The sequence below is a fragment of the Salvelinus namaycush genome, chromosome 13, assembly GCF_016432855.1.
Source record: "Salvelinus namaycush isolate Seneca chromosome 13, SaNama_1.0, whole genome shotgun sequence".
Classification (NCBI taxonomy): domain Eukaryota; kingdom Metazoa; phylum Chordata; class Actinopteri; order Salmoniformes; family Salmonidae; genus Salvelinus; species Salvelinus namaycush.
In genome coordinates this window covers 10652584-10669267 of record NC_052319.1, presented here as the reverse complement: position 1 = coordinate 10669267, position 16684 = coordinate 10652584, and the positions used below count along the sequence as shown (strand labels likewise).

At 40.9% G+C, this 16684-nt stretch overlaps 1 protein-coding gene and 1 pseudogene across 1 annotated transcript; one reads left to right on the top strand and one right to left on the bottom strand.

Moving 5' to 3' along the window:
* Positions 1-2789, bottom strand: part of LOC120057757 — a 71526-nt pseudogene extending 68737 nt beyond the window's left edge.
* Positions 2790-10802: 8013 nt separating this feature from the next.
* On the top strand, positions 10803-14047 carry LOC120057851 (nuclear receptor subfamily 4 group A member 2-like). Its single transcript, XM_039006319.1, has 6 exons — positions 10803-11672; positions 12296-12425; positions 12591-12754; positions 13132-13334; positions 13497-13675; positions 13791-14047. The coding sequence occupies exons 1-6, from the start codon at positions 10803-10805 to the stop codon at positions 14045-14047; spliced, it is 1803 nt and encodes a 600-aa protein (XP_038862247.1).
* Positions 14048-16684: the final 2637 nt, after the last annotated feature.

The window sequence follows — 16684 nt, the reverse complement described above, 5'->3', positions numbered from 1 at the left end:
GGAACAAGTCAAGGGGTCTGAATATTTTCCGAATGCACTGTACATAGTATAGTATAGCCTATAGAATAGTAGCCTTCCTAATACTGAGGTTGCACCACCCCCTTTTGCCCTCAGAATAGCCTCAATTCGTCGGGCATGGACTCTACAAGGTGTCAAAAGCGTTCCACAGGGTTGCTGGCCCATGTTGACTCCAATGCTTCCCACAGTTGTGCCGAGTTGGCTGGCAGTGGATCTCTACTCCAAATAGCTCGTTCCATCTCATCCCCACAGCTGCTCAATTGGATTGAGATCTAGTGACGGGTAGGCCACTGTAGCTACCTAAATTCACTGTCATGTTCGTGGAACCATTCCTGGACAATCCTAGCCTTGTGGCATGGGGCATTATCCGGCTGAAAAAATCTATTTGTGGATGGATACACTGCTGCGATGAAGGGATGCTCCTGATCGTCAATGACGTTCAGATATTCAAATGTTGCCTCACTTTTAACAAGCGGCCTAATGTGTGCCATTAAAACACACCCCACACAATCACACCACCACCAGCCTGCAATGTTGACACATGGCATGATGGATGCGTGTTCTCATGTGGTTTCCTCCATACCCTAGTTCTCCCATCAGCGTAAAACAACAGGAACCGGGATTCATCAGACCAGGCAATGTTTTCCCAATTCTCCACTGTCCAGTGTTTTAGTTCCTTAGCCCACTGCAACCACAGTTTCTTGTTTTTTGCTGAAAGAAGTGGAACTCTGTAAGGTCGTCGTCTGCCATACCCCATTCGTGTCAAGGTACGACGAGTTGTGCATTCTTTTATGGGTCTTTGGGCGCCAATGTTGTACTGCACTGTGAGTTGACTAACTGTAGCACGTCTGTTGCTCTGCACAATTTGTGTCAGCCTCCTTTGTCCTTTCATCAATGACCCGTTTTCGACCACTGGCCTGACGTTGGCTGGTTGTCCTTTTGGGTGGTGGACCATTCTTGATACACACAGGAAACTGTTGAGCGTGAAAAATCCAGCAGCATTGCAGTTATTGACACTCAAACCGGTACGCCTGGCACCTGCTACCATACCCCTTTCAAAGGCAATTAAATATTTTGTCTTGCCCATTCACCGTCTGAATGGCACACATACAAAACCCATGTCTCAATTGTCTCAAAGCTTACAAATCATTCTTTAACCTGTCTCCTCCCCTTCATCTTCACTGATTGAACAGGCCTTAACAGATGACATCAAAAAGGTATCATAGCTTTTACCTGGATTCACCTGGTCAATCTACACTATATATACAAAAGTATGTGGACACCCCTTCAAATGAGTGGATTCTGATCTTTCAGCCAAACCCGTTGCTGACAGGTGTATAAAATCGAGCACACAGCCATGCAATCTCCATAGACAAATATTGGCAATAGAATGGCCTGACTGAAGAGCTCAGTGACTTTCAACGTGGCACCGTCATAGGATGCCACCTTTCCAACAAGTCAGTTGGTCAAATTTCTGCCCTGGTAGAGCTGCCCCGGTCAACTGTAAGTGCTGTTATTGTGAAGTGGAAACGTCTAGGAGCAACAACGGCTTACAGAACGGGACCGCCGAGTGCTGTGTCCTCGGTTGTAACACTCCAAACTGCCTCTGGAAGCAACGTCAGTACATGAACTGTTCGTTGGAGCTTCATGCAATGGGTTTCCATGGCCGAACAGCCGCACACAAGCCTAAGATCACCATGCGCAATGCCAAGCGTCGGCTGGAGTGGTGTCAAGCTCACCGCCATTGGATTCTGCAGCGTTCTCTGGAGTGATGAATCATGCTTGACCATCTGGCAGTCCAACGGATGAATCTGGGTTTGGTGGATGCCAGGCTAATTCTACCTGCCTCAATGCATAGTGCCAACTGAGGAGCAATAAAGGTCTCCGGCTGTTTTTCCTTGTTTGAGCTAGGCTCCTTAGTTCCAGTGAAGAGAAATCTTAACGCTACAGCATACAATGACATTCTAGACGATTATGTGCTTCCAACTTTGTGGCAACAGTTTGGGGAAGGCCCTTTCCTGTTTCAGCATGACAATGGCCCCGTGCACAAAGCGAGGTCCATACAGAAATGGTTTGTTGAGATCGGTGTGGAAGAACTTGACTGGCCTGCACCAAGCCCTTACCTCAACCCCATCAAACACCTTTGGGATGAATTGGACTCCCCGACTACGAGCCAGGCCCAATAGCCAAACATCAGTGCTCAACCTCATTAATGCTCTTGCGGCTGAATGGAAGCAAGTCCCCGCAGCAATGTTTCAACATCTAGTGGAAAGCTTTCCCAGAAGAGTGGAGGCTGTTATAGCAGCATAGGGGGGACCAACTCCATATTAATGCCCATGATTTGGAAAGAGATGTTCGACGAGCAGGTGTCCACATACTTTTGGTAATGTAGTGTATGTCATGGAAAGAGCAGAAGTTCCTAATGTTTTGTACACTCAGTGTAAATTCCGGCCTTGCTTCAAGCCAGCAGTTAGCCTATCCTGTGTGCTGCAAATAAATGATCCACATGCAAAAGAAAAGTAGGGAATGGACAGATAAAGCATTAGGAACAACTGGTAGACTGCAAAAGGCAGCTTATTCCGTGTCACAGCGTCTAAGGCACAATCTGAGCATGTGGCTCCTCCCTCCACAATGAGCAGATCAAACTCCTGGGTGTTGAGCAAGGCCGTTAGCTGGGCTTGCCTGGATGGGAGCTCGTCTTGGAAGGCCACGTTCACCAGTTCAACGAGAGTCGGGCCTAGACCATCAACACAAACAAACCAGTCATCCATTTCATTGTCATATGACTCCAGGGGACATTGCACGTGAATAAATGTGCTTCATTAGTATGCATATGTCTTCACATTCTTTATGATGGATTTTGTAAAAAATAAACCATGTATTATCTGTGGGAAAAAAATGGCAGCCACCACGAAGGAATAAAAAAATAATAAATAACATGCTAATTTATAATAAACCCTATACCCCACCCCATTTCCAAATATTGTCTTTTGAGATTAATGACAAAACCTGCATGCCACATGCATTAAGATAACTTTGTACAGTACAAAAAATATATTGCAGAGAAACTTATAAAGAGAAGCTAATACAGAAGCCTAAATACACTAAAAGTATTGATAGTATGGTATGGCCAGATTATCTACAACAGAACAAACAGACAAAACACTGCAGAAGAGGTCACTCAAAGGTCACTCAAAGGTCATCAGTAAGGAGATGTGAAGAACTAGCCTAATTTCTTAGCAGCATGTATAATGAGTGACATTGTATATAAACTGCTTAGAAGTTGCTTACCCATTAATGCTTTGGGATGATGACAATGAGCAAAATGGCATTATAACAAATAAAGAATAAGCAAAGTCTTTGTAGGGATGGGATTAACATTGTCAAACCATCTTCTGATATCTCATCATTTCTAAACATTAACTGTATAGGCCTAATACATCAAGCCATTTAAATTGAGGTCTACAAGGCCAAATATTACCAAGATCACCAAAAAGTAACCAAGGTCTCTAAGCCTAGTTGGTTTCTGCACATATTTGACTTGGCTGACATGCAGTTTTCAAGTTTCACTGTAGCATTTCAACAATGTGGACGCTAGAGGCTCAACTGTTTTTCTCTGTGTCCAGTCAGCTGTGTGAGGCCATAAAAGGCTACCAATCCTCCACTTGCTATGACAGCAGTTCCTTTGACTGCCTTTCGGAACGCTATGCTTCCTGCAAGACAAAATACAACTTTCACCGGGAAGAAAAAAGACAAACACACGTCATTATCGGCCTAGCCTATCATCATCATGATCTGTCTCTGAAAGCAGTTAGAATTAGCCTACCCCTTTTTCATTGCTTGTTCAGTTTACTGAAGATTTAGGAAATTGCTCTCATGGGCGCTAGTGTTGTGGTCGCTATTCTACCCTGACCAACAGTGGTGGTTTGGTGTGCAACTTTTTCCTGATACCATCGATTTCAACCAGAGCCTGGCCTATTCAACTGTTGCCAGGACAGTCTCCTCATCAGCACCACAAGTTGGAGTGTGCAGCAGGCACGAGGCGAGAAAATCCTGCCATCCAGCTGCTCAAGTAGAAAGCCATGCAGCTTATGCAAAGCTTGAGCCAATTCCCTCATCCATTCTAGGAGACTTCAGAAGGACCGAAATGGAAACATAGCAAATTATGAAGCAAAGATGGAATAACAGTAAATAGTGTCAGTGGCTCAGAGTCAGATACAATGTTGCCTCGTGATTTCATCTATTTCTGGTTCTAATATAGATCAATTAGAATTAGCCTAGTTAAATAACAGAGACGTGATTTGAGAGTAAGATGAAATCGCATCTAATCAAACCCTGTCAATTTGAAATACAAGTAAATATACTGTCCTAAAACAGGCTAGACCTAAATTCATACAAAGCCCAACAGTGAGATGTAGACCTAAATTCATACAAAGCCCAACAGTGAGATGTAGACCTAAATTTGCCTATTTAGATCCTGTTGTCTTCCACAATGATTAGGCTAGCTAGATTAATCATCAACAAAAAGATTTACAAAGAAACTATTGGTTTCCCTGATTTTCAATCCAACAGGCAATTGATTGTGGCATCAAGGCCACCTGCAGCTTCAGAATACATTTTGGGGAAAAAACAGCCCAACTAGGAAATATTGCCGCACGACATGAATATGCAGGGCCTCGATACCAGCAGTGTCATTACTAATGTTGCTGCCAATTACAGAGCATGTCATGACACTGTGATTCATGAATATTCATCAGTGACTGATATAGAGGCAGTGCTATGCAAAGGCCTCTGTCCCCATTTTACTGTCTCATTGTGAATGGCGAACAGGTACCTCCATCATACCATGGCGGCGCCTTCCAGCTGTAAGACAAGCTGTTCCATAAGGCATTGCTAGTTAACAGTATGTTATTTAAAAGTGTATTAAAATGATGAAGTGCTCCTTGGCTCTAAAGAGCACGCATTAAAGCATATTAAGTAGACATTTAAGCTTGTAAAGTGGGAATGTAGAAATGGAAAGAAGACGTAGGGCAATGGAATGCCTTTAGGGTGAGCCTGCTCGGGAAAGTTAAGATTCCTTACAGTCCGTGTCATGAAGTTTGTCATTTCTATCAACAAATATATCAAATAGGCTACTGTGGAAAATGTTTTACCCTGAGCTACTAAACTAGCCTAAATCTATGTATCAGTATGCAACCAAATCCTTTATCTTATTTAAAACTGCGTGACCTGAAACGTTGCACTGTAGTAAGAAAGGCGGATACTGGATAATACTGCCAGTGACGGTTAAGACATCAATAGGTTACCTGGGTCGTTCCATGAAAAGAGTGCCTTTTTTTGCATCCCTTGATATTTTAAGTCGAATTTTTGCGCCAATATTGAATTTTCTAAACGCCTGTTATGTTCAATGAAGTGCCCTTTAATTAAGATCACATGGAGAATGCAATCAATCTGATTTTCATTATGAATAAAGACTTGCTAAAGTGTAAAAATTCAGCATTTTGACTTGTCCCTCAGTGCATCCTCTGTGACTTTCTGGAAGATTTTAACCCCCTAAATGCCAACATTTCTCCAAATTTTGTGTACCATCATTATAAAGCCCTAGTTATTTTCTTGCTTTTTCAAAGTCATTTTTAAAGATAATTATTTATTTCATGTCATTAGTTGATTAGTATACATTTTTAATTTAACCTCTTGAGATGGGAAAAAGTATTTTTTATGAAGTTGAATATGAGCTCTTTATGACAGAATGATAAAATGTGGTGAAATCAAATGTTTTTTTGACCACTTCTCAAAAAACACAGAATTGGTGGAACACACCTACTCGTGAGTTGCATGAGCAAGTTGCAACTTGTGTACCCTAAAGACGATTTCAATATAATTACGGCTAGCCTACATCTCCCTTCCCCCTGACCTGTGCATAATTCTGGGTGGACACACTAGCTAGGACATTTACTATGGTAAAGCAATTATGTATTATCATTATCCATTTAGCTAGCTTTGGTGGTCTACTATGGTGGTCTACTAGCTAGCTAGCCACAATAAACAACTGGTTAATCTAGCTAATATTTAGCACTGACACAGACATGGTTGTTATGACAGGACAGGGCAGCTTCTGTAGCTTGCAGTATTTCTACTCTAGCAAATAATACAGTGTCCCTAGCTGTACAGTGTCCCTAGCTAAAGTTAGCAGTAATTGCAATGACACCTTGACCAACTTAGTCAAAAGTTGTCACCTCGTAGCCTAATGTTAGTTAGCTGAGCTGGTTAGCTAGAGTTACGGAGAGAAAACCACAGGTTCCTAATGCATGTCAAAGAAAATGGTTCAGAATCTCTGGGTGCATTCTGACAAGTGATTATGTATGCTGGTATGTGTATGCCATGGGGGATCTTGTGCTAAAAATTAATGAACTTACAGTTCTTCCGATGTCTCTGGCAGCTATCAACTTGCACAGACCCCAGGATCAATGATTGCAAAGCGTGAAAACAACAACTTGAGAGCCCGGTAGGCAACTGGTTGCTAGCAACAACCTCTTGGCAGTCGAACAAGGAAGTAGATTCATATAATGAGCATCCCAGTAAACCAATCAAAACAGAGATAAGAGAGTGTTGTCCAATCATGATTGATCCTATTTTATCTTGGAGAGTAACTGCACACCACTTGCCTCAGACTGACCCTCTATGTGTGCAAGTAGACTACTGTACAGTAAGACCATGTCCATGCGTGGTGGTCTATTTGTGACAGAGGCCAGTTTAACAGATGCTGACCTTGTCAGGGCTAGTGTTCAGATAAGCAGTGATGATGGTTCATGGACAGCACTTGTTTCAGCACCTTGGACAGATCTCTCTTATTTTATTTTTTTACTGTGTATGACAACGCACACTTTTTTTCCAGCACCATGGACAGCAACTTTTTGTTTTTACAGTCTGTCTACGGGCAGAACACACCCACGCGTGCACGCACGCACGCACGCACGCACGCTCACACACACACACACACACACACACACACACACAAACACACACACAGACACACACACTGTACAATTGTCATCTAATGAGTTCTAATATACTCCTGGGTCAATAAAAGACAGAGCGAAACACGCACGCACACACACATTTGACAATGATTAGCAATGTCAGTCTAAACTCCATCCACCACAGATTTAATAGCTATCATTTTTAGAAAATATATTTGCTCTGATTTGATTATATATGATTAGCTCCCCACGTCCAAATGATTGTCAATTAATTGTGCATATAAATGAGGTACTTGGTTATTCTACAGTAAAATGGGCAATTAAATTGCTAATTGTATTTTCATTTGAAACTTTAATTGGTAAATGGATAACAGTAGATTAAGGAATAGCAGTAGGGTAATAATGTACCGTAACAACTGAGACTTTCAGGATAAAGTTGTTGGACTTCATTACTCATTCTGGTTAGAAAAATACAAGGTGCTTGTTGTTGTGACATAATGGTGTTGGCTAATAAACTACGTTGCATTGGGTAAAAGAGGAAAATGTTTCCTTGATTTAAAAAAACAACATTGCATAATAATATGGGAGTATCTGTAGGTATATGCAAAACCTGAAATGTTCCCATTTGTAAGGTCCCACTGTCATAGGATGCCAAACCTATGATAAGTTGAGAAACTTTGCAATTGACTCACCATGCAAGAACTCCTGTCATTCGCTGTAACTGATGCACTTTAGGCCTACAACAAAGATAGAAGGTATTTTGTTATTCTGTTTTGAACACATACTATGGCTATCTACTTTTTCAGAGGGTAGATTGAATGAGATGTAGATACCATCTAGTTTTTCCAAGCACTCCCTGCAAATACAACACTGTTTAAAAATAATTTACTTGACTAACCTAGACTCATACAGGATCTAGGTCTAGGCTAACAACTTATGAAATTCCACTGAGCAGGAATACAGTGAAGTCTGCATTTACAAAACATTCGATTTTCCATGTCAGTATAGGTGATTTTATATGCTCCTAAAGCGTACTGGTGTAGCCTTAGTTCACTCAAGTCAGAGGTAAATAGGGATCTAATGATCTATGGGCGATGAACAATAGTGTCCTCTAGAGGTGAGTGCAACCATGAAGTGTTGTTTGGGTTCTCCCCCCACTGTCCATTAGTTATAACTATGTCATGACTATATCAGAGCTCACTGATCGTGGACTGTCTGTTCACAATCCCATGGAAATATGGACTTAGATGAAGACACAGGCTGTGTGTTAGTGAGTACAAGACAATTGAATTGTTGGCCTAGGCCTACTAATTTCCCTCTCAAAGCTGCATAAGTTTGTGCCAGAATATTCACGCTCTATCGCCCTTAGCCTCAGTGGCAGATCCATGCTACGAAAATAAGCAGGTGTGGAATAGGCCTACACTCTTAGAAAAAAAGGGTTCTGGATAGAGCCAAAAAGGGTTCCGTGTTTGCTTCATATATGACACCCCTTAAGATTCGTCTATAGAACCCTATATGGAACCCAAGGGTTCTATTTGGAACCAATGTTGGTTCAGTGAAGAAGAACTCCTGATCAAAAAAAAACTGACCCCCTGAACCCCACAAAGGGGTTCTATATAGAACCCTTAGGGGGGCCATATATGAAACAAGAAATAGAACCCTTGGTTATATCCTGAACCTTTTTTTCAAAGACTGTGTAGTGGATACACATGCAAGTAGGTCTAAACTAAAGACCAGCAATACTGTTACAGCACAATAACAATAGGGACAAGACTATGACTGGAGGTCTGTTGACTGTGTCAAAGCCGTCGTTTGTCAAAGCCGTCGTGTGATCTCCCTATCGCGTTTCCCTTTCTCGGTGAAATTGGCTCGCCCGTGACAACTGGCTCTCCACACTCAATAATGAGCCCTGGCCACGGTTCTATAGTCTGCTCGTGAGCAGCAGAGAACATGACTGACGGCTTGTGAAAAAGGTAGACCACACACTCACGCAATTATGGATTTGTTGGAGTCCAATTGAAATCAAATAGTTGAGTTTAAAGATAACCAGGAATAATATTGACCCACCCGCTATTAGCCTATCTAACCAAACAAAGTGGTGAACCGCTCTGGAGGTCACCACTAGGCTGATTATGACATGCATGGATAAACAAATCACCGCCACTATCACATTATCGAATGTTGAGCAAATATTTCACTTGGCAAAAAAATAAGGCATACGCTATTCGTGTTCAAAAACGGCTTATACGCGTACTGACATATTGCAACAGAGCTTTTACCTGTACAATTCGTGTAAACCTCTGTGACCTGCTGTGCGTCGTTCCTAGGCTCTTTTGAATACCTGGCTGCGGCTACGAAACACCTAAGATGAGACACCTGGCTGGTTGAAGCTAATGATGAGAATGATGTGCAGCACAAACAGGTGATGAACTCAGTCTAAACAGAATGACACAGTAAAGCTTTGCTTGAGTATATATAGATATTTACATTTCTGTTCATTAACCCGTTTTCTATATGTCAATAATGTTTTCCTATACATTTTATTGTATGCAATCACTAAGGAGAGCCGTCTCAGGTGTACATATACACATGCTATGCAACGGACTCGGCGTGTTGACTGGACCATGTTCCAAAAGAGATTGGTGCAGGTCACTGGCGACGCAGATGACGTTGAGATGTGAAACACGTGGGCTGTGGTGCACAGAGCTCACATAAACAAAGGCACATTGGCAGACGGGGTAGTCGATGGTTGTATTGCGCGCAGTGCTCTGAGGAAGTCGTATAGATTGCTTGGTATTGTTGGCTATACTCTCGCTCACACATTGGAGCTTTTTACAGAATTGAAGAAGACTATCTACATGCTTTATGCATGGATTGACAACCACGTTTCTGGTGTGAAAGAAGGTAGGTTGGTTTATTTTAAAAAGCGTTATGTTTATTTTAATACGCGGGTTGTGTCTGAATTTTTTGTTGTGACATATTGCTTTGTAGAAATGATTGGGAGGCATCGAAAACAGTTTTTCTGTAACAGTTTATTTCTCAGGAATTGTGTCATGTTGAGCATTGTTACTTTACACATTGGGAATGGTACTGAAGGATTTAGAATTGTTACATTTGACATTGATTGTTCAACGTTACTTTGGAAAGGAGAAGTTGCGAAAGTCATTGATGTCAATACCGTGGAGGGTGGATGTTCAGCGACAAACTTCAAAATTCTTCATTCAAAATGTCATGCTTGTGTATAACATATAACGGGCAACTGCGAAGCACTGTGTGATTTTAAAGCTCATCCATGCGGTTTATTATTTAACCTTTGTCAATTAGGCAATAGCCTAGGCTATGAGGCTCGCATAAGTAAAAGCATAGTGAACATGTCGGGATATTGTGCTTAATTGCTTAACGTGTTTCTCTGATGACACTGCGTTTTCTAAGTGAATATAAGTAAAAGTTATTATTTCTTTAGGGGACGATTCCAGAAAAGAGACGCTTTCTTGAATCCTGACACCATACACCTCCAGACAACATTGTCCATTTCAAGTGTCACCGAAAAACAGTCCCAAGACGAAAGGTAGGAGAGCTTATTCTACAGTATATAATAAAGAATGATTATGAATAGATCCAAAGTATTCCGAAATTGTCCCGTTTAAAACAATGCGATTTAAATAAGTTATTTGAACATAAGATCAGATCCGGATCAGAATTATTTAGAATTATTGTTATTTTGTACATTATATGGCATGTCTATAGTTTGTAGCTTGTAAATTGATTTTTAACATCAACATGTTGTCACTTTCGTTTTCAGCCATGCCCTGCATTCAGGCTCAGTATGGGTCATCACCGCAAGGAGCCAGCCCCGCTTCGCAGAGCTACAGCTACCACACCGCTGGAGAATACAGCTGCGACTTCTTAACACCTGAGTTTGTTAAGTTTAGTATGGACCTGACCAACACTGAGATCACAGCTACTACTTCTCTCCCTAGTTTCAGCACATTCATTGACAACTATAGCACCAGTTACGACGTTAAACCGCCCTGTCTATATCAAATGCCCCATTCTGGAGAGCAGTCCTCCATCAAAGTCGAGGACGTCCAGATGCACAGCTATCATCAGCAGAGCCATTTGCCACCTCAGTCGGAAGAGATGATGGCCCACTCCGGGTCAATTTACTTCAAACCCTCCTCACCTCACGCCCCAACCACACCAAACTTCCAGGTTCAGCCCAATCACATGTGGGAGGACCCTGGGTCCCTCCACAGTTTCCACCAGAACTATGTGGCTGCGACCTCTCATATGATAGACCAGCGCAAAAACCCGGTGTCAAGGCTGTCACTATTCTCCTTCAAACAGTCCCCTCCTGGTACCCCTGTGTCGAGTTGCCAGATGCGATTCGATGGCCCACTGCACGTCTCCATGAACCACGACAACCCAGGAGCACACCGAGGCTTAGACAGCCAGAGTTTCGCGGTACCCAGTGCTCTAAGGAAACAGGCTGGCTTAGCCTTCCCCCACTCCCTTCAGCTCGGCCATGGACACCAGTTGATGGACAGCCAAGTTCATTCGCCCCCGTCCCGCGGATCACCATCAAACGAGGGTCTGTGCGCAGTGTGTGGGGACAACGCTGCTTGCCAGCATTATGGAGTGAGAACCTGCGAGGGTTGCAAAGGATTTTTTAAGGTGAGCTTTTGTCGATTGTGAATTATGCAACTCAATTATTACAATTATTAATTGTATTATTAGGCCTGTTATTTTCTGTTAGACAGTTGTCGTATTGGTAGGCATGTTGTTTTTTTGACAGACAATTGTCGTGTTGTTATTTTAATATTCCCCTTATTATTGGTGGTGGGAGTATGCCTAGTAAACCATTATGCCTAGTAAACCATTATGACAATTGTAATACAATTTGGATATCATTTTCGTCAAGTCATTAAAAACTCTCAGTGTTGTGAGCTGTTTTTGTGATATGACAGTCATCTCTGGACTAGGAAGTGTCACAATATTCCCCATGGTAAAAATGAAATGGTCACTTTATTTCGAACCCCTGTTCAATGGCCTAATCTTACCTCTTTAAATAGAGGTGGTCTCAGAGGGCCGTAAAAATATGAATGCCCACGGATTTGTATTTACTGAATGTCTACCTCTTCGGTTCCTCGCATATATAACAGCCCGAAACTGGAAGGATGGAAGTGCTGTTACAATATCAATCATCCTATATAGCGCAGCTCAATGAGTGCTAGCTTTGTATTCATTGTACAGGCGCCAATGTCCATGCTAAAAGCCTGTTGTCTTCACCTTTGCAGCGCACTGTTCAGAAAAATGCTAAATACGTGTGTTTAGCGAACAAAAATTGTCCTGTCGATAAACGCCGAAGAAACCGTTGCCAATACTGCCGTTTCCAGAAGTGCATGGTTGTCGGAATGGTCAAAGAGGGTAAGGACATACTGTGGTCACTTTGATTGTTTGTGTCCGTGCATGGCCATAAAGCACCTGCGGTCCTGCGCGTAAAGTTTGCACGTAAAGCAAGTTTAAACTTTAGGCACAACAATCAAAGTTAAATACAATTCTATATTTTCTCTTGTCTTCCTTTTAACACAGTTGTCCGGACTGCTAATCTAAAGGGTCGAAGAGGCCGTCTTCCCTCCAAACCTAAAAGTCCCCAAGACGCCTCACCACCCTCGCCGCCTGTCAGTCTCATAAGTGCCCTTGTTAGGTCCCATGTCGATTCCAACCCGTCCATGTCTGGCTTGGACTATTCAAGAGTGAGTTTACCATTTAATTCCCTTCAATAAATTGTGTATGAACATAAACACTGTGTTGCTGATATATAATTAGAGTGAAAATACAACGTTTGAACAAACCATGTCTGGATTTATTTGATCATGTTTCGATGTGCATTTGTCACACAATTTATGGACTTCAAAAGTTGTGTGCAAGACAGGTCTGGATTCAAAACTTTGTCCGTCTTTTAAGGTGGCATATTTTACTTAAGTAAATCGCTTTGAAACGGAGAACTCTATAAAAAGAAGACATGAATTTAATAGTAAGAAAGCACTCCCCTCCTAGAAATAGGCTTTGCAATTTCACGGGTTATATATTTTAAAGGACCTCATTAAGCCCTGTTGAAATTAAATTCCAGTTTCAGTCTAACCCTGACTACCAAATGAGTGGAGACGACACCCAGCACATCCAGCAGTTCTATGATCTCCTGACGGGTTCCATGGAGATTATCCGAGGTTGGGCGGAGAAGATCCCTGGGTTTTCTGATCTTCCGAAGCAGGATCAAGATCTCCTCTTCGAATCAGCCTTTCTTGAACTTTTTGTTCTGCGCCTGGCATACAGGTAAGCCTCTTCGTAATTATGAAATAACCTCAACTATAATAAAGATCCACCCCCCTTCAAGCATCGTTGCTTTGGCTTTTATTAGCCACCCAATAATTAGGAGCCTCTTAAATCCCCATTTATTGCTCAAAGTAATTAATGACACTTTGTTATTAATTGCAGGTCCAACCCAGTGGAAGGCAAACTCATTTTTTGCAACGGGGTGGTCTTGCACAGGCTGCAGTGCGTCCGAGGATTTGGGGAATGGATAGACTCGATTGTGGAGTTTTCCTCTAACCTGCAGAGCATGAACATCGACATATCAGCATTCTCCTGCATCGCCGCTCTTGCTATGGTAACAGGTGAGCAAATACAGGAAATATTTCAATTTAATCCCTCTCCCAAGTGTTAGACTGTTTAAATGTATTTCTTATATTCACATTTTGGTAATTATGTTTTATTATTTTCATGTTACAGAGAGGCATGGGCTTAAGGAACCCAAGAGGGTTGAAGAACTTCAAAACAAGATAGTGAACTGCCTCAAAGACCAAGTGACATTCAATGGCGGAGGCTTGAATCGTCCGAACTACTTGTCAAAACTTTTGGGAAAGCTCCCTGAACTTCGCACGCTATGTACACAAGGTCTGCAGCGTATCTTCTACTTAAAACTCGAAGACTTGGTTCCTCCGCCAGCAATAATTGACAAACTTTTCCTCGACACTCTACCTTTTTAAATGGACTTTAAAACGGACTTTTAATGAGACCTCAAAGAACTTCCACAGACTCTGTTTGAGTCAGCCTAACACATTTTTTAGATTTTAACTCTGAATATTTCCAAGCTCCCTAGTACAATCCCCTACATTCTGATCAAGGATCCATGAAAAAGATACAAAGAAGCGTGAGAAAAAATTGTCCTCAGAAAACACACTGATGTTCGATTTTTTTATAGGCCTAATCCCCAGTATAGCCATTCGGGGAAAGTTTCCAAGGCCAATTCTCGACCAAGTTAAAAAACTTTCTTGCAGCTCTTAGCCTATTCCTTGTTGTTGACCAAACATCTGTTTCATTGACAACGCATACTGATATGTAATATATTTCATTTATATATATGCACATATATGATATATTATGTGACGCGTCCAATGCGTCAATTTATAACACTGTAAAAAGTTCGTTAATGACAAAATGCCATTTTTCTTTTATGACTTGTGCCTATATGTGTTTCTGTCAGGATCCCAGAGGTATGGAAGTGTTTCGAAAAGACGACGCATGTTGTAGGTTTTATAGACACTTGCTGTCGAGGAGACGTCTATATTATATACTGGACACTATGTAGTCTGCTAGATTTTATAAAGATTCGTAGTACTGGCACACCTTTTATGTATGACGCATATGTGAAAAAGTATCTCCATCTGTATAGATAAAGAGGGACCCATGGTGTTTGTAAAACTGTCAGACATTCCTTGTTTGTATGTGTTGTAAGTATTGTTGCTGTTGAATATAAACGTTTCTATATTTATTATTTTATTGCCAAAAGCTACATTAAGCATGGAGCAGTTTAAATGATTTTCAAACCATCATAATTCATGCTGAGCACGTTGTCTATGTTTTATGTCTTATAGACGTCTAGATAGTTATAATTTCACACATTAGAAAATGAACAATTCGTCCTATATAAAAGATAAATAAGTGTGCGGTACATCCTTTGCCTTCATGGTGTATTTGAGTAGGCTATTGCAATGCATTCGGTGCCGAATTCCAAACGTTTAGAGAGAAAGAGATATTTAATGTTTACAAATAAAACTTTTAAATCATTCTTTCTTGCGAAACAATTTCTCATAATTGATTTTCCTTTACAAATATTCTACAGGTGCATCTAAATGAAATTATTTAATCCCAAATTAATTAAGTGAATTGTTGCTTTCCTGTAAATATAGTGTACATTTTGACGAAATTCTTTCTCGGTATGTCTTATGGAATATTTGGTTTGTTTGTTCAGGCTACACAGAAATAAGATGTCACTAGTTAGGCTGTGATTACAGTGGATTTTTGATTACAGTGAAATAACGTACAATTTACATTAATGCAAAAAAAAAATCGTTTATCAAAAATAGATAACCCTCAGTAATTGTCATGAATGCTTGAAAGGTGTATGGTTTATGGAAGCGTTTCATTGAGGTAGGATATGTATGATTCAATGTATTTGATATTTATTTGCAAGAAAGAGGGGAACATTAGCAGTTTGCTAAAAAAAAAAAAAAGTCGGAACGGTCTTGGACTCAAAATAATTGGACAAAACGTTTAATTACATTGTTCATTCATTTCTCTTATGGGAACTGCGTAATTTGTAGCCTATAAGCCTACATAACCAAAAGACAAGTTCAACAAGTATTGGGAATATTGACATTTCAAGAGAAGTGGCTTGCTGACGTTGCATCCATAAGGTCCATAGCCTACGTTTAAATTGATAGAATAAGTGACAGCCGAGAACATAATAAAATGTCCCTGTCTTTATTTATGCAATCACGCCAGAAGGACGAGGCCGCTATCAAACCAAAGAAGTAAAACCGTCTCAAAACAGTTGGATGGACACCGTACATTTTGCATCATTTCTGACAGCTTTTGATATTTGATAACCAACAGTAGAATATCTGTCAAAAAACATAGTTGTCCGAAGTGTGATTTATCCTGGACAAAATAATGGACAATATAATTGAAAAAGCTTTTTGGAACGAAATCAACAGACAAACAGGAGTAATTCAAGTTATGAAAGGTATATTAGGGTATCTACTTTGGAGTTAGGGCGTATATGATCTAGGAAAATATCTAAATAAAGTATCATTATTTCAATTTAATCAGTCTCATTAATTTGAAGATAAACTATGACTGGCCTATATAATTATTGAAACATTTCAGTTTAAACTATAGTAGACTATTGCTTACTCGATGTCAGAGGCGCGTAAATGAGTTATTACTTCCGCATTGAAATAGGTCTGTCCTTTTTTTACTTAGAAGTTAACGTTTTTTTAAAGCTGTTTTGTCAGTTCCAGAGGTGTGCAAACACACTTCAGAGCAGTAGCCTATGCCGGTAGGCTATACCCTATGTACCAAACAAGAAAACTGCCACAATTGAAAAAGAGATAGCATCAAGTGAATTCATTAGGGCACTACTCTGAACAATATGAACGCTGTTTGTGCTCAAGTACCATGACCATTTTATAGAGCACCTTTACCGCCAACTAACACTTGCTCGTAGCCACATACTGTACGGAGTGCGGAAAGGCTCGTATCCCTCTGCTGATTGGGGATATGGATCTGATATAGACCTAGCCAAATAAATTACGGCGATGATGTTAATACTATAGTTTTGC